General features: G+C 36.2%; 1 protein-coding gene across 3 annotated transcripts in view; it reads right to left on the reverse strand.

The window, feature by feature from the left end:
• Positions 1 to 23,221, reverse strand: part of SGCZ (sarcoglycan zeta) — a gene marked incomplete at both ends in the record, with an annotated part of 382,627 nt that overhangs the window by 58,767 nt on the left and 300,639 nt on the right. For all 3 annotated transcript variants that reach the window (XM_083862032.1, XM_083862033.1, XM_083862031.1), the window contains one exon: positions 3,376 to 3,463. In XM_083862032.1, the coding sequence (XP_083718158.1) occupies positions 3,376 to 3,463 (88 nt within the window). The remainder of the gene's footprint in view (positions 1 to 3,375; positions 3,464 to 23,221) is intronic.

The raw sequence follows: 23,221 nt of genomic DNA on the forward strand, positions 1-23,221 counted from the left end.
TGAATTATGCAAAAATTGATTAAACAAAAAAAAAAGCTGTGCAAAGGTAATTCAGTACAATGCGCAATGCAGAAGTATTAGTAAGTAAGGGTTGGGAAAGGAGAGATGTGATAACAATCCATTGAATTTTGCTGGATAAGTTATCTTTTCATCTTTATTTTGTAGATACAATTCACCTCTGTGCTACATCTGCTCCATTGGTCTTAAATGGCATATCTAAAAACTGAAGGCTGTGGAGTCCTCTTGGAGATCCAGACACAAACTTGGCAGTTTCCAGACCATATGTCATGAATGGACTGGAGTACAAACCAACATCTCTTGCTCAGTTGGTACAGATCCAAACAGAAAGCATTGCTACAGCTGTGACTTTCTCTCTGTACAGTTTTTAGTGCCAGTATAAAAATACTGTACTGCAATAATGGGTGTAGCTTGGTATAGTATGACCTGAAGCATAACTTGAATTTATACCATTTAAACATGCAACCCCTGAATCATCCAATACACTTAGTTACCTTTTTTAAAAAATTTATTTAATATACTTTTTCTTCACTCCTCCTATATTGGGATGTTTCCCAATATGTCTTAATGATACACTTTCATGGCATATTTTGTCTTCCATAGTCACTTACAGAACTGAATATCTGTTAAGAGTTTCACTGGATTTTTTTCCATCTCCCTGAGTGAACATACAGCCTTCTCCCTCCCAGTCACAATGCCACTTTTTTACATTAATCCATCTTCCCACTACAGTTCTAACTATATACTCTTAAGGCTGTCTTAGCCTTACATGGCATGGTTTCAAACACCCCAGAAAGAATTTTTAATTGTCCTAAAATTTGACATGAGCAGCAATTTGGTTGCCAAACACAGGATGAGACCAGCCTATCTGCTGGTTTGTAGTATCACTTCAGTCCTGTAGTACATGTACATAAATGTACATTTACTACATCCATGTAGCAAATGTACATAAAATGCCAATGATATCAACATGTATAAAAAGTGCGTTATCATCCATTTGAATACACTGGCATCCTTCTTTCTTTGTAGAATGCTTCTGCCATGCATATTAACTTGTCGTCTATTTTTTAAATTATTTTATTCAACTCTTTAAAGACTAAACAGATAATGACCTTTAAAAGTATTAACAAGAAATTTTTTTCCCCCAAGATATGATAACTTGCTTTTTTGTTGTTAATTAAAACATTTTTCCTCACTGTTTATTTTTTTTTCTTTCACTGGACAGCCACACAAACAGCTGCAACAATGTGCAAACAACAGTGTGCAAATAACTGCACACCACACAGCACTAGTGAATGGACAGAGAGTAGTTTTAAACAGGGACTTTTGGGGCACATTTACAACTAACAGTAAAAAAAAATCATGTCAGCAAATCCTGTATAGAAAAGTCCCTTCCCATTCTTTCAACAAATGTGGCCATGCTTTTACCTAGGCAAAAGTAAAAACTTTTCTCTGTTCTCTTTCACAACAAAAAAATTTAGAAGGGAGTGCATTAATAATACACTTTTACTTTTAAATTCCTGTTAATTTCTTTGATTCCTTAATAGTAGAACATCCAGGTTTTACTGATTCTGCTGGAAGTTGTGACTATCTTTACTAACTAGGAAGTATTTAATAAGAGATAAGTAATATTTTAACATGCATCCAATACTGTATAGGGGATTCATCAAAAAGAAAAGAAAAAAAGATTTTTATACTGATATAAGAAATAATAAAGGCCATATATGAAATAAGGAGGAAGATAGATTAAGAAATAATGTAAATACAATATTGCAATTTAACAAGGTTCTAGTCTCCAGAGGCAGCACCAGCTGCACACCACGCTTAAGGTGTTCACCCTAATGATGGTAACATAAAAACCCATGTTTTTTCAGGCCTTTGTGTTTTTAGAATATTAACCTCGAATGTGATGCCTTTAAGTAGGTCAGTCTCAATACAGTCACACTCACTTTCAGTGCTGGATTCACTCAGCCAGAATAGTGTCACTGATAAAAACATTCTATCTATTTTGGCCAATGTGAATGTCTGTCATGGGCAACTCACCTTTTTGCAATTACCAGCTGAAGTAGAGGTTTTAACAATAGAGTCACCGGATGATAGAGAATTGCATTTTGTAATTGCACTGGGCAAGTACAATATGGCCAGAACAGGTGTTAGCTTAATTTTCCTCATCTGTACCTGCTAGCAAGTCTGGTTAACTTTGCACACTCATTCGATGTGGTTGTTGAGGGAAATCAGTGCAGATGGTGTGTCACTGTGTGCACTTGGCAAAGATTTCTACAGCCAGAAGCCACGATCTCCAGTCAGTATGAACATTTAGTATAGATTACTACTAGAGTCTTACGTAAATTGTTTGTGGGACTAACTTCAGCACATGAGGGAAAAAAAATGAACAAAACACCTCTTAATCCAGAAGTAAAATGAAAAAAAAAAAATAAAAATAAAACCAACAACAAAAAGTCTAAGGGATATCTCCTTCAATTTTATATACTAAGGTCTTATGCATGTCTGTTGTGATATTTTTTATCCCATTCACTGTCAATACATATTGTTTTGTACCAGAAGTAGTACATCACTTTTCAGTGACTTTTTTGGCCAATATTTTTTTAAATAAATTGATATCAGTACTCTTCTAGTTCAGAAAATATATTAAAAAAAATTACTTCATATTTATCAACACAAGAAGTATGATTCATACTAAAACTAAAGTATAACACAATAAACTTCCTAAAATGGGGGAAAATACATGGTAATAAAATAGATAAGTAGAAGATTTTTTAATTTCCATTTCATTTGGAATTGCTATATTTTATACTTTGTAAAATATCAGTTTTAGTGAATGACTGGCAGTATGTTAGCTTTTCATTTAAAATTTCTAGTGACTAGGAAAGCATTTTGTTAGGTTTTTTCCCTACTGATTTGTAATATTCTATTACTCCAGCTACTTTGAATATGTGCTGATACAAATGCCTTAAAAAGTGACAGGGCCAAAGCAATTGCCACTGGAGTAATGAAAGACTGACAGAAAATATAAGAAAATTATGGTTATTTTCCTACTGAAAGTGTTGTTGAAACATATTTTGCTAAGGCTTTTTCATTTTTTTGTTGCAATGGTCTCAAAAATAATATTTTTTCATTACGCTGTTTTCATTTTAGCTATTTTGAGGCATTTCTAGTTTTTCTTCCTTGACCTAATGCTGAATCATGCTGTTATGATCCATTGTATACAATGGTTTTTGAGTATGATAATGCATTTTTTTCCTGACTTTTCAGTAATATTTTATAAGAGATGGTAACTAATGAAACCTATCAATAAAGATAAACTGATAAACATAACAGTCAATAAAGAACACTCACCTACTGTCAGTTGTCCAGTTAACTGTCCCATGTGATTTCTTGCATTCAGTGTTACATTTCTGTCAGACTGTAAGACCAGTGGGCTATCCTGGGAAACATGTATAAGACAATAAATGAGAGAACAAAAAATTGAGGTAAAATTAAGTTAGAACTTAATATAAACATGCATGCTGAGAGGGAAGTTATGTCAAGTATAATAGCTGTTTTTAATAACTTCATTAAATATTTTACAAGTAACTTTTTTTCAATTAAAGAATACCAAGAATACTATTTTAAACCTGAAATCTTTGTGTATACACTCCCTGCTTCAGAAATCAGATTTGAACTAGATTTATTTAATTTGGGTTTTAATTTCCTGTTAATGTTACTAAGTTCCAAATTTTAAAAAACCTTAATGCAAACCTGTTTCACTAGCTTTTCCCATATATTGTTAACTTGTACTTTTCTAACTACCTAACCAACACTATATTGTATTATTGTATTAATCTACATGATTTATAATACCTGCATTGCACTTAATAAACCTTACAAACAGAGATATGCATTTCTTTAAAGACAAAGAGAATTGTTACTCACAAAAAAAAACCAATGAGAGCACTGGAAGGTGAGATCTTGTAACAGAGAACCCTGATCCACTTACAGGTACTATTAGGGATCAAATTGATACAGCAAGGAGACAAACACTTTATGTCAAATACAGTCTTAACAATTTTGGAGTCAGTTGGCAGGATGATACCTGGTCTCAGCATCCAATTAGTTTTGAGCTTTTGAGAAATGCTTGCATATATAGGTAAGCTTATCCTGTGTTCAAAGCCAACATAAACAATCTCAAAAAGAATTGCATTTTGCTTCTCTAAGAATGAGGAACCAGATGCACTCCTCCAGGGGAAGCGCAGATGCACAGTAAAGGGGAAGAGCTTCAACAGAGAGCCAAGAGAAACAGCCTAAAAACAAAAAGAACAAAAAGACCAAGCTCACCAATCATACTCTCACTGGAGTCGGTGACTGCATGAGAGAAGGAAAAAGTAGGATTGTTACTGCTGCTGCAGATTCCCCAGAATCACCTGATACCACACTGTTCTTTCCCTGAGGCTTGCAGAGAGACCCAGGGGTACTTTAACGCTGCTGGCAGTTTGCTAGCACTCAGTATGCTCATGTATGTTTATCCAACAGCATGAAGACATCTGACAGAAACAGCTGGGGATGTGCCTTTGGTAGGGATGACTAAGGGCTAGGAAGATATTTGGGGAATTTATTATATACTCGTTGTATTCTTAGATTCTGCCCTGGGCATCCATTATTGGTCATCCCTGGACTGAGCATACAAGGTTAAGGAGACCTTGTATGTGTGTCTCTTAATATATTGGTTCTCGCTGTTCTTGTAAGTTTTTTAGATTAAAAGGAAAAGATGTAAGGAGACATGAAGATTTTTTTTCACCTGAATGATGCATTAAGTTTTCACTAAAATTTTCTGTACTTTACAGTCCTTTCCTTTGAATCCAGAGCTTTCTTGCACAAAAAAACATTCTTCCCAGTTGTTTTCACTATGATTATTAACTTTAAATGTTAATCGGTTCCCTGGGAAGTCTGAAATGGTTCTGAGTAAATTTCAAGGAGTTCAGGTGTATTTAATCTCTCACTGGACTATGCTATGACCTCTAACATCCTGCCAATTAGCTCTGCTTCACAGATTCTGGCAGATGAAAGTGACTGTTTGGCTTGTCCATCTTTCTAGATAAAAGGATATAATTATCAGTGAGACACTGTGCTCAATTTTACTAGTTTGAGCTAAACATGTGATGCAATCAAGGGAGCTTCTGGCAACAAAAGCAGCTGTTAAGGACCTTTTTCTCACCACTTGATTTCCACTTTCCTTATGGTCCTTTGAAAATCATTAGTCCAGGCAACTGCTGCTCTGGGAAAGGCAGTTGTCCTAATAGGCATCTGCAAGGCCAAAGGCTTTTAAGGAGCCCTTTTCACTTTTGTTTAGTCGCTTTTTGGTGAAAAGTCTTCTCAGTTAGAATAATTTTATCCTTAGCAAGGGAGGACACCACCATGCCTATTTTTGCCAGTTCAGCAAAGATTTGGGAATCTCTGCTCCCAAAGACTGATCACAGTCTGATCTGAAGGTTTCTTTCCTTTCACCATAGAAAAATACTCAACACAAACTCAGGCTAAAATCTGCCTCTCAGGTTCTAATTTAAAAAAAAGAACCTTGGATATCAAATCAAGATCTCAAGATCTACCACCTTATCTGCTGGTGGTTTATAAGAGGATGTAATGCTATATATTATTTTATTTGAGCCTATCCCCAGTATGGGCAGCTAAAATAATTATGGCAGAACCTTTCTTCATGGGATGCTTCTCAAACATACCCTGATGCACTAGTGATTCAGAATGACCATTGCATTACCAAGAGTCATTTATAGAAAAAAGAAGAAAGAAAGAATCAATATTCTGATTCAAACCAAGTAAACTTTGGTTTGCTGAGAAACTCACCATTACCAGATTTTAAGAAATACAAAGAATATGTTTTCCCACTGCTGCAGAGCACCACAGTTTGTCTGTTGCTTTAGAGATTCATGCTGTGGGTGCCACTGAACAAGTTGATTGTCTGCATCTGGTCAATAACCCCAACAGAAGAATGAAAAATAAATGAGTTATTTGACCACACCATAGGAACTGAATGAGAAATGAAATGAGAACTGAAAGAAATAGAAAGTACTTAGTACTCTGGTCAGTGCAGCAGACCAAGGGAGTCAAAGGACAGGTGAGCAGATGTACAATAACTGCAGGGGCAACTGCAGTTAAGGCAAATGAGAGATAACAAGTGTGAAGAATATCTTGGAGGAATTAAGTGCAAAAAGTTTAGAAGAAGGATATGAAAGACACAGTGTCAGTCAAGAAGGGTAGAAAGCGGAGCAAAGAAGATGTGAGGGGATGGAAAAGACATTCCTTAGAGGTTATCCATTGTCCAGAACCAGAACATCAGCATGTTTTACCAACATTCCTTGTAAATGGGGAGAGATGGAAGATAAAGCTACAGAGACTAAAAAACCACATATTTGTAGAGCTTGGAGTCTCAGAAACAGACTCTCTATCATTAAGGTTATTACTAGCCCTAAACAAACATGAAGAAACTTGCATTAGGAAAGATGTGAAAGAAAAAGACCTACAAATGAAAGCAATTGCTGAGTGGTTGAGTACATAAAAAATTGAAGGCTCCATTAAAACTGTTGGAAGCTTGTATAAATTTGGAACTTCTAAAACACAAATTAAAGAAAACTATTGTTCATCAGAATATTCTCATTATATTTTTTCCAAGAGTATTTCCAATATTCTATTATATCTATATCTATCAATATTCAGTATTTCCAAGAATATTCTCTAAAAATTTCCAAGAATCTTCCCAAGGTGTCAGGACAGCAGAGACCCCAACACAAGTGTATTTCAAATAGGGAGAAATTACCCCTCTTATTTAATTTATTGTCCAAGTTATTCCCGGGCAATTCTGAGCTGAAGAGTTAACATGAGTTTTAGTCCAATTTAATTAGATGCTTTTATCTATTTTCTATATTCCTGCTTTCCCAAAACAAAGTTTCACATCACATTTTAATGTTCTTCCTATCTAATTGTCCTTTCAAACCCAAAAGTCACAATTTCAATACAGTTAAAATCACAAATCTAATTGAAAATTTTCAGTAAGCACATTTGGACTTCTGCTCTAAGAAAACATTCCAGATATCTTAAAATTTTGACCAAATGTTATTAGAAGTCTGTATTTCTTCACATGAGATTTACATACTGAGGGGGTTTGGAAAAGTATCCAAGTACACTAATAGGTAAATGCATTTCATTCATCCATGGGCAGACTGATTTCCATATAATTGCCATAAAACACATGAAGGAAAAAAAAAAATAATCAGATCTTTTATGTAACACACTGGCAAAATGTTTAGCAGATTTGGCTTCATGTCAAAACTAACTTGATAAAAAAACACCAAATAATGACATAGAGGCACATCATCAGCCAAATACAAACGCTGCTTTTTTCAGGTCACCTCACCTAATTGACTCATGAAAGAAATGAAAGGAGTGGAAGAAAGTAAACTAAGCACAAGCAAATAGTTTGAAACAAACAAATAAAACACCCTAGTTGATACTTGATGATAAAGTTTCAAGAAACATACTTTTCAGATAATTCTTTTTTCAAGGATGGTCTCTCGATTCCCAGCCTTTACTCTGTGTCCATGTCAGACTTGTTATAAGCTAAAGGCAATCACCGATATTGACCAGATTCCTGACACACCAAATCTGAACCCAAACACAGCTACACCAACCAAACTAATACAGATGTACCCAACAAGAATTATACACAGAGTTCCAAGAAGCCACAAGAACAATGATCATGGTAATAACCTCCAGACAAAAATAATCTAATTTTCTTACTTCCTTGTATAATGCACCATGAAATTTTTATTTTGGAGGAATTCAATCATGCATAGAAAAATTTAATAATAAAGCAGAAGCAGATATTTAAATAGCAGACAAGAGACATGAATTTTGTGGAATTGATTTAAACATCAAATAAAATTTAAAATTGGGTTTAGATATAAACATCCCAACTAAAAATAAAGCAACACTACAAATGTACTTGGAGGAAGCTTGTTAAATGCCCAAAGCTCACTAATTAGTCATTAAAATTGTGACACAACAAGTAAAACTGTGTATTACTGAACAGCAAAGCCCCCAAAACCTTAACCGAGACAAATGCAGAAAACTAATGTTAGTCTTTAAATCTGAGGCAAAAGCATTAAGGGTGGAATCACTGTACTTCACTCTTTTCAAACCCATCAAAGTTCTTGTGGTGTGGGTGCATAAATTATGCTCAATAGTAACCGACAATTCATTATGTTTTTTTCAGTCTTGGAAAGCTGAAAATCTTTCAGTTCTTGTTTGCACGCAAGTGTTGACCATGCAACACCATCACAGTGGAACAGGACTGTCTTTCCCATGCTGCTTTAATTTCAACTGCTACTACATGAAATACAACAACAATTAACACCAGGAAGAAGATGAAGATATTACAGGAAAATTTCAAAGTATGCTTTTGAAATCTATGTCCTGCCACTCCCTGTTGAGCTAGAATTTCTCTAATTTATTTTAGATTAAGTAGCTAAGGGAAGTAAAAACAAAAACCACCAAAACCACCCCAACAATATGCTGTAGTGAGTGATCAGAAAACCTGGATATTTGTAAATATTTTACAAGATTTCTTGTTTCTGAGATGCTTGTGACAGAGGAAAGTGTGTCAACACCTGTTCACTTGATGTATGTCAGGAGTTATACATCAGTTTTACTTGGCAATAAAGAAAAAAATTGATAAAACTGAAAGAAATAGTTAAAGTAAGTTTTTTCATTATATTTATCCATTTCTATGGAAAATCTGAACTAAAAGTTCTGAAAAAAATGAACTCTTCAGCACATCAATAGGTTCTGGGTTTCACTTTTGTGGTGCCTTGCAGACATGCAGCAAAGGACTACATGAAAATAATATTCCCATCAGCAGTTTTTATTTCACTATGATTTCTTTGACAGATCTTTTCAAATTCTAAAGCTGAAGAAGAATAAACAAATTATAAAGAAAGTTTAGGGAACAGAGTAAAATTTTAGAAATGCGTAAATTATAGCAGAAATCTGGAATGAAGCTTATAGCTCAGACAAAGGAGAAAAGAAAGACTTACTGTTTGAAAAAAAAAGTATTAGAAAGTCTATTAAATGCACAATAAAATGAATACGTTAAATAAAAATGTAAGACAAAAAAAGGCAAGATGAGTCATTAAACCTTTAGTTAGAAGGCTTATTTTCTGTAATTTATTTTATAATAGGTAATATTAAACCTATTATTTTATAGAATTATTCTATAGGTGGCAACTTATATGACTAAATGATAGCACTAGTATTAGCAGCAGCTTTAACAGTAAAAATCAGAAAGAGTTACCTGTATTTTTTATTTCTTCAGGTAGCTATCTTAGTTTCTACAATGTTTATATTTTCTGATAAACCTTCCTTGAAGCAGAATCACTCAGTGTTGTATCCTAATTACCTTGGCAAAGCCTTCTCCATTGCTAGTTCTCTCTATTGTTCCTGTGTTAAATAACCAGAAGCAAACATCTCAAATGAACTTTGAAATGCTTAGTGAATGGAGGTGTCCTGGGTTGCAGTGTGGGATGTACACAAAGTATTTATTCTATCACCATCTTCATGAACTGTTAAAACCAAGTGGGGCAGCGCTCTAGTGTAGGTCTGTCTTCTGCTCATGGCCCATCAACGCCTTGCCCATGACTCACAGGTAACTCCCTCCAGGAATTGTCTCTGTTTAATGGGCCATCAAGGACCCACTTCACAACTCATCATCCCATTGTGAGATGCTCTGCCCAGGGGGAGGAGCCAAGCATTCTCACCTGGATATAACCTGGTATTTGGGACAGTGCAAGCAGCACTTACCCACTGGATTCCCAGAGGACCAGAGCTACCAGACCTTTCTACAGGATCACTGCTTCAGGAAGAGCACCTCACCTGGACTGCTTCCACCACCCTGCTCAGGTTGTATTCTGACTCTATCAGTGGTCCTTTGTGTTATTGCATTTATTTTATTTTAACCTTTTTACCTTTCTTCTTATTACATTGTATTTCTGACTTGGAGCCTCTCACTCGTTTTGCTTTCAAACCACAACAGGAGGGGATATTACTATTGTTAGTTTACAAGGTCTACTCCTGTATGCACCCGTTGCCTATTGAAATTGTTAGGCTGCATTATTGCACTTCATTGAGGCAAAAACTATCAATTAGGTGGATGTTTAGCATAAGGTACAACAAAGCTTTGATCAAGGCATCAAAAAGAATGAGTAAGAATAGAAACTACAGGAATTACAGATAATTCACTGATTTTTTGTTTCTAACTAGAAAAGGAAGATCAAAGAAGATATAACTTCCCCTAATAAAGAATGTGGAAAACTGCTAACAATGGATGAGAAGGCTGAAAAGTCCTGAGGGAAATTGCTTACGTAGTTGCCAAATCTCTCTCAATGATATTTAAAATGTCAAGGCAGTCAAGTGAAGTCAAAGGTGACTGCAAAAAGGGAAACACACTTACTTTTGAAGAGGGCAGAAATGAGGACCCTGGGAATTACTGACCTGTCAGCCTCACACCTGTGCCTGGGAGGATCATGGAACAGATTCTCCTAGAAGCTTTGATAAGGCTCATGGAGAACAGGGAGGTGATGAGGTACCATCACAGCACAGTTTCACAAAGGGCAAGTCCTGCTTGACCAAACTAGTGGCCTTCTCTGATGGAGTGATTACAAGGGTCAAGAGTGACAAGGGAAGGGCTACAGATGTTATTTATCTGTAATGCCTTTGACACAGTCCTTCAAAACATCTTTCTTTCTAAATTGGAGAAAGATGGGTTTGATGGGTAGACTGTTCAGTGGAACAGGAATAAGGAATTTGTTGGATTATCACATCCAAAGGGTTGACAGCTCTTCACAGACATCAGTGATATGTTGTGTAATTTTGGGGTCTGAATTGGGACCAGGATTGTTGAACATCTTCATCCATGACAAAGGCGTTGAGTTTAGCCTCAGCAAATTTGCAGATGACTCCAAGCTGAGTGGTATGGTTGACACATCTAGAGGATAGGATGACATCCAGAGGGACATGGTCATACTTGAAAAGGGGGCCCATGGGAATCTCACACAATTTAACACACCCAAGTGCAAGATGCTGCACCTAGGTAAGTACAACCCCTGGGTATCAACACAGGCTGGGGATGAACAGACCAAAAGCAGCCCAGCTGAGAGAGACTTCGGGGTGCAGGTGGGTGAGAGGCTGGACATGACCCAGCCATGGGCACTCACAGCCCAGAAAGCCAAACCTGTCCTGGGCTGCATCCAGAGCCCTGTGGGCAGCAGGGGAGGGAGAGGATTCTGTCCTTCTGCTCTGGTGAGACCCCACCTGGAACACTGCATCCAACTCTGGGGTCCCCAACACAGGAAGGACATGGACCTCTTGGAATGACTTGAGAGGAGGCCACCAAGATGATGAGAAGGGAGCACCTCTCCTGTGAGGAAAGGCTAAAAGAATTGGTGTTGTTCAGCCTGAAGAAGAGGTGGCTTTGGGGTTACCTAGTTGCAGCCTTCCAGTACCTGAAGAGGGCCTACAAGAAAGATAGAGAGGGACTTCTGACAAGGGCATGTAGTGACAGGATAAGGGAGAATGGCTTCAGACGAAGAGAGAGTAATTTTAGATTATATTTTAGGAAGAAATTCTTTACCATGAGTGGTGAAGCACTGGTACAGGTTGCTCAGAGAAGTTGCTCCCATGGAAGTGTTCAAAGCCAGGTTGAATGAGGCTTTGAGCGACCTGGTCTGGTGGAAGGTGCCCCTGCCCATGGCACAGGGGTTGGAACTAGATGATCTTGAAGGTGCCGGGACTGAAATCTTCAACATTGTTGCAAAGGTCTCAGTATATATTTTACCACCTCCTAAGCCAGAAATTCACTCCAAACTCATCTGTGCAGCATTTTTTTAATGAAAGCAACTTCTGTGATGTTATTGAGAAAATTCAGTTTTGACTGTCCAGCTAGAAGAATCAGATAGCTTTCCACATGGTCTGGCTGTAAAAGAACAGAAGCTAATTTTTAGCTGTTTTAATTATGGAATCATTACTTACACCTTTCCATGCCCCGTGCAGACAGTCAGAGTCTTCTTTTCAGGACCACTGGTACTTGCATCCCTGATGTATCCTATCTTCTCACACAAAAGGATCTGTCTCATGATTTCTTATAATTTTCTTATCCTGAGCATTAAGCTTCCCTAGCTGATCATGGACTATAAAACTTCTTTTTCCTCCTCCTTTCTTTACTATACTATACTTTACTTTCTCTGGGGAAGTGACATCTTCTGGCAACTTCCCACCTGAGGAAGAAGCGTGTGGTTTTCTCATATTGAAAGACAACCATAAAATTCTCCATTAACAAATATTGCTGACATAAAAAGGAATGAAGATGTTTCATACCTGTGGTTTGTACAGCATCCTCAATTTTTGAATAAGTATGCAAACAGCTAATGAGCAAGTCAGAGAAGTCTTTGCTTTCCAATTCTCCAGGCAGACCCACAACAAGATATTAATCTTATTATTTTTCAACAAAATATGCATTTTTTTATCATCATGGGGTGTGAACAATCAATAGAAAATGTTACATCATCTTAAAAACAAGTAGAAAAGAGTATTTTAAGATTAAAACCCCAAATATCTCCTACATACCATGTATTACCATGTACTCAATCCTTACATATCAATATCTAGAATGTGACCTCAAAAAGTTTTATCTCAGGTTTTCCTGTTGAATATTCTTTAACTTTGCAAAATATTTAATGAGTAGCTTTGACATTAGTATGACACAAACTTTGCTAACAAGTGAGCTCCGAATTTTTTTCACATCTCTTCTAAAACTTGTTCTCTTTGGAAAGAAGATATTCTTCCCCAAATTTATTGTAGGACATATCTTGGTGGTTCAATAAATTACCTTTCTGTTAGGAAATTTGCCTTGAGACTTGCCAATCACAGTTACAAGACATGTTCTGAAGGTCAAAATGGAGGAAATAAAATTCTGTAGAGAGGATTATGGTTCAGAGAAGAATGTGGCACATGGCCCTTCAGGGAAGCATATTATTTCCCAGTGACTGCATTATTGTCAACTTTGCCATTGAGATAATTGCCACCTTTTAATAACACAGATCTTTTCCAAAGGATGTAATTAACAGTCCAACCTTCATTTCATCTCTGTAGCTATTCAAAATTTATTTCTGTTTCAGTAACTGGGTAATTTTTTCCACACCAAACACTTTTCACAGCAGATTTTAAAATACCGAGGAAAATTTCTCTCCACTAACAAAGACTACATCAAATAGAGCTTCACAACTGCACTTTTTCATGGATGACACTGAGACTAAAGCAACATGAGAAATTCCATGGACCTGGATCACCTCTGCAACCTGCAGAATTAATCAACAGAGTCCTAAAGACTGAATTCCTTTTAAATTCAAGATCACAGAGCAATATAAGAAATTAAACTGGATGTGTTTCCTTTGCAAGAGTGCTAAACTGCCCAAAAGATCTCATTCCATCTTGTGCTAGTGTTTGAGTATTTCACATGCTTCTGCATACACAAAGCAGTGCATACAGCATGTTTGTTGCAGTCCTCTTGTTAGAGAGTAGAAATGAGCCAAGACACAGACTTCTTATTCATCACAGCATGAAAAGGGTCCTGTTTTATTCCTCTTTACAGTTTAGCCATCTTAACTCCAACTATTCACTGACCCTGGCTGCAGCAGGCTCCTAGTGTAGGTTTCCCTTGCAGCCTCTGACTGCTGGTTATCTCCTGCTAAACTATGACTGCAGGTATTAGTGTGCAGACCCTGAAAGCAGGCTTTTACCTGGCCAGACTGTGACTGCAGGTTCCAACAACAGGCTCTACAGGCTCTAACTGCAGACCCAGACTGACCTCAAAGCAGGGATTCTCTCTCCCCAGGATCCTTCTTCATGATTCTCTCCTTCATGCTCCTCAGGCTTTCTCCTCCATGATGATCCTCTCCTTACCAACTAACCTGCTCTTTTATCTCACTCATCCTTATTCATCAGGGGTGAGGCTGTATTGGGTAATTCATACAGCTGTTACTTATCAGACCTGAGGTCACCTGTATTCCCTTCTCCTAAAACAGCATACCAAAAAACTGAGAATTTTTTCTGCTTTTTTTTCTTCGTTGCTGGCACAACAGCAGTTTTAATATTTTATGTTGTGCTTCAGGCAGCTAGTCAAGCTGTCCTAAAAGTAAAGACATCAAAGAGTTCCAGGTGATTGGTAATTCTGTATCAGAATTTTACAGTAATTGTCACTACAAACCATTATAGTTATCTTTCAATTGTAACCTTATAATATTATTCTATGAACTTTTAAATTTATTTTACTCTGTAAAATATTTCCAATATCCCCAGTGCACCTTAGTTACTTTAATTAAACTTTAGATGCTAATTTGTTTTTCCCTACATTTATCCTAGTAGGCAGTGAAAAAAGGTCTGGTTCGTGCTTTCAGCTCTGACTTTTGAACAAAGGTAATGAACAAAATTTGAACTTGGTTAGTAGATCTTGTAGAATGGTTCCTGTAAAGCATAAAGCCTTTGGTTTAGAACTGTCAAAGTGTTTAAATATATGAAAATGTTGTCAAAGTTGTTCAAGTGTACTCTAAAAGCTATATATATAACAGTTTTATAATAAATTTAAAAAGAAATTAAATGGTAAACTTTTAAAGGAAATTCTTGAGGACACTAAGAAACATGTCTAGCCATTTCTTTCTTCCTTGAATTTTGTCAGGCCTTCTAGGATTCTGGAGCTTTATGCACATTTAAAACCACTATGACTTTAAATATTTTACCCTTAAACTCAATCCTGCAATTCAAATAAAATTAAGAAAATTTGTCGTAAGAAATTAGTTTATATTGAACTAAGCAAAGATACTGTTCAGTCTACTAATTAACATTTTAACAAACATAAAAAATTATTAAATTCCTACTCATAGTATTATAATTAAATCAATATATCTTCCTATTTGATTTTAAGTGGCAATGAAAATAATTGACTGGTTTGTCATATAATCAGGTTTAAATTTTTAACACTAAAACAAACACGTCTGTCAGCTGATCTATATTTTTAGAGTTCATTCTACCATTCAAGCTTCCTCAGACAAAATCTTGCCTGTGAGTAACAAACTTTAATAGAATATTTGGTGTAGGGAACTGGCTTAGTGACTCCTTTCAACAAAGATTACTGATGCAAATGACCAGTCATTCTTCAGAACTTCAAGGACAATGTACACATAAAGAAAGGTGTTATAGAGATAATAATAAAGATTGGAGAAATCCTCAGAAGTTTAAATATTATTAAAAACAGATACTAACATCTCCTTGCAGTGCTTTCAGTGACGTAAAACTGAATTTTCTGATTCTTCCAGACCAAATAAGAATAATGAAAGAAATACTGGTTTACCTTCTCTCAGTATACAGTTTTGGTTTTTCCTTCTTGGATAAGGAAAAGCATTCATCCCATCACTCAAATGAACTGGCTTACCAAAGAATGTAAATAGACAATAACAAAAAATAGTATTTAGATTGTTTATTAAGACAATTTAAAACCACAGCTCAACTAAAGTCATTGAACTGATAGACGTAAGAGGGAAGTAGTGGACAGGGTTGACCAACTAGCAGTACCAAAACAGCAGAGACTTCTTAAACTATGGGCATAGAGACATATTTCTATGCCAAAGGACCTAATGTGCAACAGTGCTATAGTTTTCCAATATTTATATAATTTCCATCCAGGTGACTTATGGCCAAGTGTGAGAAAATACATCAGAACTTTCGCAAAATATGACCATGCATTCCTTGTCACATTCATTAAGAATTTAAACCAGCTTCAGAGAGTAAATTTTTAAAGTTGAAGAGACCAACAAGAATTGATTTGAAGGGTTCCAGTTTCCCTTCAGATAAAAACATACAATATTAATTATCCCAGTGAAAATTCCTTTCTTTTTTACAGGGTTGACATTTATAGTTAAGTCCATAGAGACTCTAAAAATCCAATTTTGTTTAAAAATAAATTTTAACTAATGAATTGCAATGACTCTTGTGTTAAATTGCAGCACATTCTTTAAAAGACAAACTGTCCTGTCAGTGAACCTGAGTCCTCTGGGACTCTAATATATTTGTAAATGTCCTTAACTGGTAACTGTCTGTGTGATAATTCCTCTCCTAAAGAGGATGTTTCTTTTGTTTTTACTTTATCCATTTTGCCATGGGAATTATGTAGATGATTGGCACATAGAGTACAGGAGATTGCCAGCCAAAAAAGTGGAAAGTCATTTCAAGTCAAATTTTGTAGCTAATTGTCACTCTACTGTTAAATATTATTTCCTGTAAAAAAATTATGAAACATTTATTTGGAAGAACAGGTTTCCCATCATTGGCAAACTTAAAATCTTTTAAAGAGATTACTACCTATCTTAAGCAGTATTTCAATACAGTATTTCAATTTTTTTTCTTTCATTAGTCTTGCTCTTTCATTTGTCAATGCCATGGATGCGGGGGAGGAAGGTTAAGTGCCTTATCTCAAGAATACAAGAAAATATTATTTGATTAAATGTCAATTTTAAAAAAAGTCAGCTAATTTTAGATGTATTTGTGCTAACTTATAAACTTTATATAAGAAAATCTGAATTATTTTATTTTCATCCTCTGAAAATGCTATATTTATATTAAATTTTAAATTTATTAACCTTTAACCCAGTGTAGTAACTTTTCAGCAAGTAATGGAAGACATTCTGTATATATAAATTATATAATGGATGAATTGACTTGCACCAGGAGACCTTTGAATAAAATAATGAATGTATAATCATGGATGTATCTTGAAAATTGTTTTGGTTCCTCTAATAATATGGCAATAATTCTATATGACATACTCCAATATCAGCTTGATATCCCAAAAAAACCTATTTTCTTTTCAATTCCCTTGTTCAATAACTTCATTACATTAAAAATCAGATTTGATCAAACACTTTTTGAATTTTTATTTCAGTCAGCATATCTCAAACTGCCATGACTGAAGGAAAGACCGGGGTGAGATCAAGCTATGCAGAGATTCCCCAAGGCTCAGGAACCTCATCATGGCCCTTGGTAGCCAACCAGGAGAGGAAGGCCAGTGCTGGGAACAGCCAAGGGAGATTTAAATGTCTCCAGGGCATGCAGGCAAGGAGGAGCACAGAAAACAGGAGTTAGGCACACAGGGGTGTGGCACATCAGTAAGGGTATGGCACAGCAGTTTGCATGGCAGTTCTCCTTCTATGGCCCTGTGCTCTTCAATGTCTTCATAAATGACTTGGACACAAGACTTGAATGGATCCTAAGTAAGTTTGCAGACAATACAAAACTGGGAGGAGTTGTTGACTCCCTTGAGGGCAGGGAGACCCTACAAAGAGACTGAAACAAGTTAGAAGATTGGGCACTCACCAACCATATGAAGTTCAACAAAGAATGGATTCTGCACCTAGGATGGGTAATCCTGGATGTATGTACTAGGGAATGAGATGTTGGAGAGCAGAGCTGTGAAAAGAGACCTGGGGGTGGAAAGCCAGGAGGGCCAACCCTGTCCTGGGGTGCATCAGGCACAGCATCACCAGCCAGACAAGGGAGTGCATTGTCCCCTCTGCTCTGCTCTGGGGCAGCCTTGTCTCGAGTACTGGGAGCAGTTTTGGGTGCCACAATATAAGAAAGACATTAAACTATTGGGGAGAGTCCAAAGGAGGACAACCAGGATGGGGAAGATCCTTGAGGAGAAGCCTTGAGGAATAGATGAGGTCACTTGCTCTGTTCAGTCTGGAGAAGAGGAGAGTTGTGGTCCAGACACAGAGAGGTCACGTGGGTGCAGACTCACACAGAGGACAGCAGGCAGCAGCAGGCCAGACATGGAAAGCTTCTTTATTTTTCTGACTCCATCCACTTATCTACACTTTTTACAGAAGAAAAAGGATTGGTCAAGAAAGTTGTGACCTCATGGACCTCATTGGTCACTCTGACCATCAGTCAAGTTCTCCTCTCAGAGAAGAACGATGCAAAACACAAGATAATTTCTTAAAATACATAAGTTTACATGAAACAATCTGAGAATCATGCTGTGAAGATTCAAACACTTGAAAGCAAGAAAAATCACAGCAACAGAGACTGAGGGGAGACATTGCAGTCTTCAACTTCCTCTTGAGGAGGAGGGGCAGACATAGATCTTCTATCTGTGGTGACAGTGACAGGACCTGAGGGAATGGCATGAAGCTGTGTCAGGGTATTTTTAGGTTGGATATCAGAAAAAGGTTCTTTACACAGAAGGTGTTTGAGCACTGGAAAAGGCTCCGCAGCAAAGTGGTCACATCATCAAGCCTGACAGAGTTCAAGAAATGTTTGGAAAATACTTTTGGGCACATGGTGTGAATCTTGGGGATGATCCTGTGCACAGTCAGGAATTGGACTCGATGTTCCTTGTGGGTCCTTTCCAACTCAGCATATTCTGTCATTCTGTGATTAGTAGTGCTAACAATTATGAAATGCAATGTTTTTATCTATCTATAATAATAAGCCTCCAAAACTGGAACTATACATCAAATGGGGGAAAATCACAAGAGAATTAGTTTTACTTCATCATACTAATATTAGCTAGTGGATTTTTTTCCAACCAATAAAATTACAAAAGCCATAATGAAACACAGTTGCATTTCCCAATTTCCTGAGCTTGAATTTCATAATTTTTTTTTCTGCACAGACATCAGCAAATAGACCTATGTCAGCCAAAGGCTGTGAATGCTAGTCATCTATCAGTTTCTTTTTTGAGACTCTAGCATAAAACAGTATTTTAACAGTGTGCTCTTTCTAGGTCAGCACTTCTGAAGCATCAAAGATCCTGAGGGAAAAGAATTCTAGTTTGGAAAAAATCTACCCTGAGTCAGCGTCTGTGTGGTTTATAGCGTGAAAAGCTCAAGCAAATTTTTATAAGAGAATGCAAAAGACAAGGAAAAATGTAGCAATAACCTATAGTATCATCCATATTTTTATGTCTCATAGTTATGCAAAAGGAATTACAGCAATAGAAGAAGACTAGTTCAAATTTATATAAAGGGAAATTGAGATTGTCAAAATCTATGATATTCCCACTGTGTCACAGGGACAGAGTTCTATACTAGCTTCATTTTCATACAAAATCAGAAAGGAGACATTCAGTTTCGTTATCTTTACCCAGGTATATTTTTATAGATCAAATTGACAAAAAATATTCAATATCAGCTACCAAAATCACAAAGGCTGTATTTTCAAAACAGCATTTTGCCAATAAAATAGAAATAAATTTTCAGATATAAAATTCCCAGCAGTAAAAATAAAAAGCAAACTAATAAAAAGCAAACTACTAAAACACTCTTCCATATAATTTTCCCCCATTTTGCTTTGATATGATGCTTCTTTTAAATGCTCTAGCTAATTCCTCAACTAGCAGTCAGGAAGAGAGTTACAGCTTTTAAACTTGCATTCCTTCAGGAGTACAACTCCTTTTATGTCATGTGTACAACAGGAAGATAGGTGCTAATAGCCTTGACTCCCTTTCCAAGGAATCATAAAAAGCAACCACTTCTTCCCTTGCTCAGGCTTCCTTGCTCAGTAGGACTTCCTACTGCTGAAGGGTAAGGAGAGAGAGATGCAATTTGTCTGACTTTTATACCAGGGTGAAGTCAAGAACAGAGAAGACCAAAATTCAAGACATGGGAATGGATTCCTACAACACATTTCTCCATCATCTTTTTCTCCTGACAAGCTAAACTGAAAGACTGCACCACATGTTTCACGAATGGGTTCTCAAATTTGTTCCAGATTCCCATGGAATTCCTTCCCAATTTGACTCTTATAGGAAGCATATGATTTATACAGCTTGGCACCTTTTCCACAGGGGCTTTAAAATACCACATATATCAAATAATTTGTCCATTTTTACACCCTTAATTTTTTTTTCATGAGACTAAGCTACCAATTCCTATGAGGTGGGCAGAAATCATGCTAAAGAACTTCTTTAGTGAAGTACTTCATGGTCTTGGAAGTCCCCTTCTAGTTAGCCAAAAATTATTTATTTTCTAAGATGACTTTCTCCAGTTCATTCAGTTTTTAATACAATGTTCAATACACCCAGTTCAATATTAACACTTTAGAATGTTATTTTCATTAAGGGCAAAGAAAGAAAAATGAATTCATGCACATAATGAAGTTCATGGCAACACAGTCAGAACAGAGGATCTCTGATGTTATCCATAACACAAATATATTTCCTAGGTTTTTTTGCTTTTTTTGTTTTTTTTACACAGAAGGTTGAAGTTTTCCATTTTCGCCATGCTTTATACCTTTCAGACATAATTTTCATGTTTTTTCACTATCTGAGGTGCTACACTGAAAATAATCCAATTACAGCATTGTCAGGATATAACACAGATTTTAGTAGATATTAATGCAATAGGCTGAATCTGAGATGACTTTAAAACAGATTTTCTATATGTGAAGAGGACTGATATTTCTCTCTGTGGGCAATTTACCTTCTTCTGTACAACTGTCTTGCATGAACAGTTTCAGCCTTTGTTTTAACTTTCTAAGAACATGCAATAAATACCACAGGTGCCTTTTAAGGTTGAAATGTGTATCTTATTGAGTAATATCTTCTTTTCCTAATGTATTATATAATACATCTACCAGTTCTCTTTTATTAATGGAGACTCATTTGAAGTCATTCAATTGTACCATGTACCACTAATTTATGATATCTGAGAGCTCTTCTAAAGCCCTAAGTGAGAGGAATGATTGAATTAGGGATAAACTTTCTCCAAGTGTTGTAGGAGAATTATAAACACAATGGAAATGTCACAGAATCTAAAAGTAAAATCAAGTTCTGCATAGTGTGATTAATTTTGAGGATCCCCTCCAGAAAATGTAGTAATCAATTTCTTAGTGTTAATGACAAAAGTTTAATTTAATTTTCAATATTAGATAGTTTTAATGACAAGTCCAGTCACAAGTGATAGACTGCTAGTAGCAAAAGAGGTTTTTGAAAATCTTTCATTCAGTTCCTTGACGCAGATTAGATCACAATGCATTTTATTATCTCTGTAAGTGGAAGAGGAAACGCTGGCTTTGCTTTGCTGTTAGAGAATAAAGGCACACACATCAGTCAGTCACTAGCTGGCTTTGTGATGTAGATGATTTATCAACCAAAGGCTCTTTTGTGCTCAAGTATCACACAGGAATTCTAGGAGGTGGAAATAGCTGCTAATAGTTGTAGAAAGACAGCTGCTAGAGTTGACATAAATTCCTTTATGCTGCTTCAGACACAATGACCTTGTGTGTACTTCGGGTTCACTATGCCAGCTATTTCTGATGTTGTCTGCTTACTACAAAACGGCATTTCAGTATCTGTACGTGGCAATGATATATCTGTACTGTCTCTATTTTGCTGCCACCTAAAATGAGGAAATATTTTTTGACAAAAAACTGCAAATACAAGATAGATGGTAAAATCTGAATCTTTTAAACTTTCAGAAACAAAGTCAAGCAAAACAGAAAAAACAGCAGTATTTTTTTTTTCTGTGTTGTCATAATAGTATCAAAGAACCAAAGCCCGATGGCTTTGAAATCTGTCTAGTTGGCTTGCTGAAATTTTCCTAGTTGAACTGTGTACTGAATATCTGCGACTCTCCCATACCACTAATTGATTTTTGGAGAAGGACTGAATTTACAATATAAATACGAGTTCTTTATAATTTATTGCCTGAAAACATTAAATTACCTTAAAATTCTTCCTTCACTAGTTCAGAAAAATGTCAGTATAATTTTTAGTTTATTGCTGAGATTAAAAAAACTCAATAGTATTGTTTGAAACAAACCTAAGTAAAAATCATCAGGGAACACTGGTATATCATTAGGAACCAACCTGTAAAACAGTAATTTGGGGGGAAGAAACCTAGATTCATAATAATTTGGAGATAAATAAGGAGAGAATAAATATTTGTGCTTAAAACAGAGGAGTGTTGTATTTTAGAAAAATGGCAGGGTGAATAAGGTATAGACACACATACATGGATTTAATTGAAATCAAGAAAAATCCCAGAACTTCTGGGAAATTCTACCACACCCTTTTTGGCATAATCTATGCTGCCTTTAAGAGCCGTTCCAACAGGGGCACATAAATGTGTCCATCTATTCCGTCAATGTTTCAGGCTCTTAGGCTTCCCATAGGCTTCATAGTTCATAGGGACCCCTTTGGAATGCTCTGAGGCAAGCTTGTCTAGCTGCACGTGAAACATTACAGTCAAACATAAGGAACTCTGCCTCACTCCTGGCTTACTGAAGATTGCTTAAAATTGCTGGCATTTTGCTAAGTGTCAGGTCTTCCAGAAATGTCTCTGAATTATTAAAAACATTTTACTAAGAGTGACATAACAAAGAATTGTATTTCAGACCAGCATCCCTGAGCTGACACTGCTCCACCTGTTCTGTATGCCTACATGGATTTCAAAAGGTTAAGACAAAATTGCATGGCAAAGAGACATTATGTATTTGTTCTAATTGCTACATTATAGTAGAAAAAATACTTTAGCCAATATATCACTTTCAAGCATTCTTTCTCAAAACAAAACCAGCCTTTGTCACCAGGCCAGCTGTTTGTTCCTTAAAGATACCAAATTTTGGATGAAAACCTGAATTTCATCATTAGTCTGAGTTTTTCAGAAGAGTAACATAAGTTTATCTGTCAAACACAAAAAACAAAAATAACACTGAGTGCTTCAACTCATGGCAGTGGGGTTGGGACTAGATGATCTCTATGATCTCCTCCAACCCTTAATATTCTGTGATTCTATGAATTACGATTTATATTTGTTATCTCTTTCAAGAACTCATTTAATTTTATACCTACTGAAATGAAAGGGTACATATGTTCCACACCTGTAACACAGGATTGTCTAATTTGGGAGTGAAAACTGATGCTTCTACATAATCAGATGTTTCTATATTATCAGAAACAATGTATTATGTAAAAATTTGATCTCTTTATCAGCCAGAGTTGAAGCAGTTTTCCCTATGGCTGATCTGTTCAGAAATTTATTTTAAATGTTGTTTCCTGATTCTCCTGCCTCAGTTCTCCCTTAAAAAACGACCA

The sequence above is a fragment of the Zosterops lateralis genome (genome assembly GCF_965231275.1).
Source record: "Zosterops lateralis genome assembly, chromosome: 5".
Taxonomy (NCBI): domain Eukaryota; kingdom Metazoa; phylum Chordata; class Aves; order Passeriformes; family Zosteropidae; genus Zosterops; species Zosterops lateralis.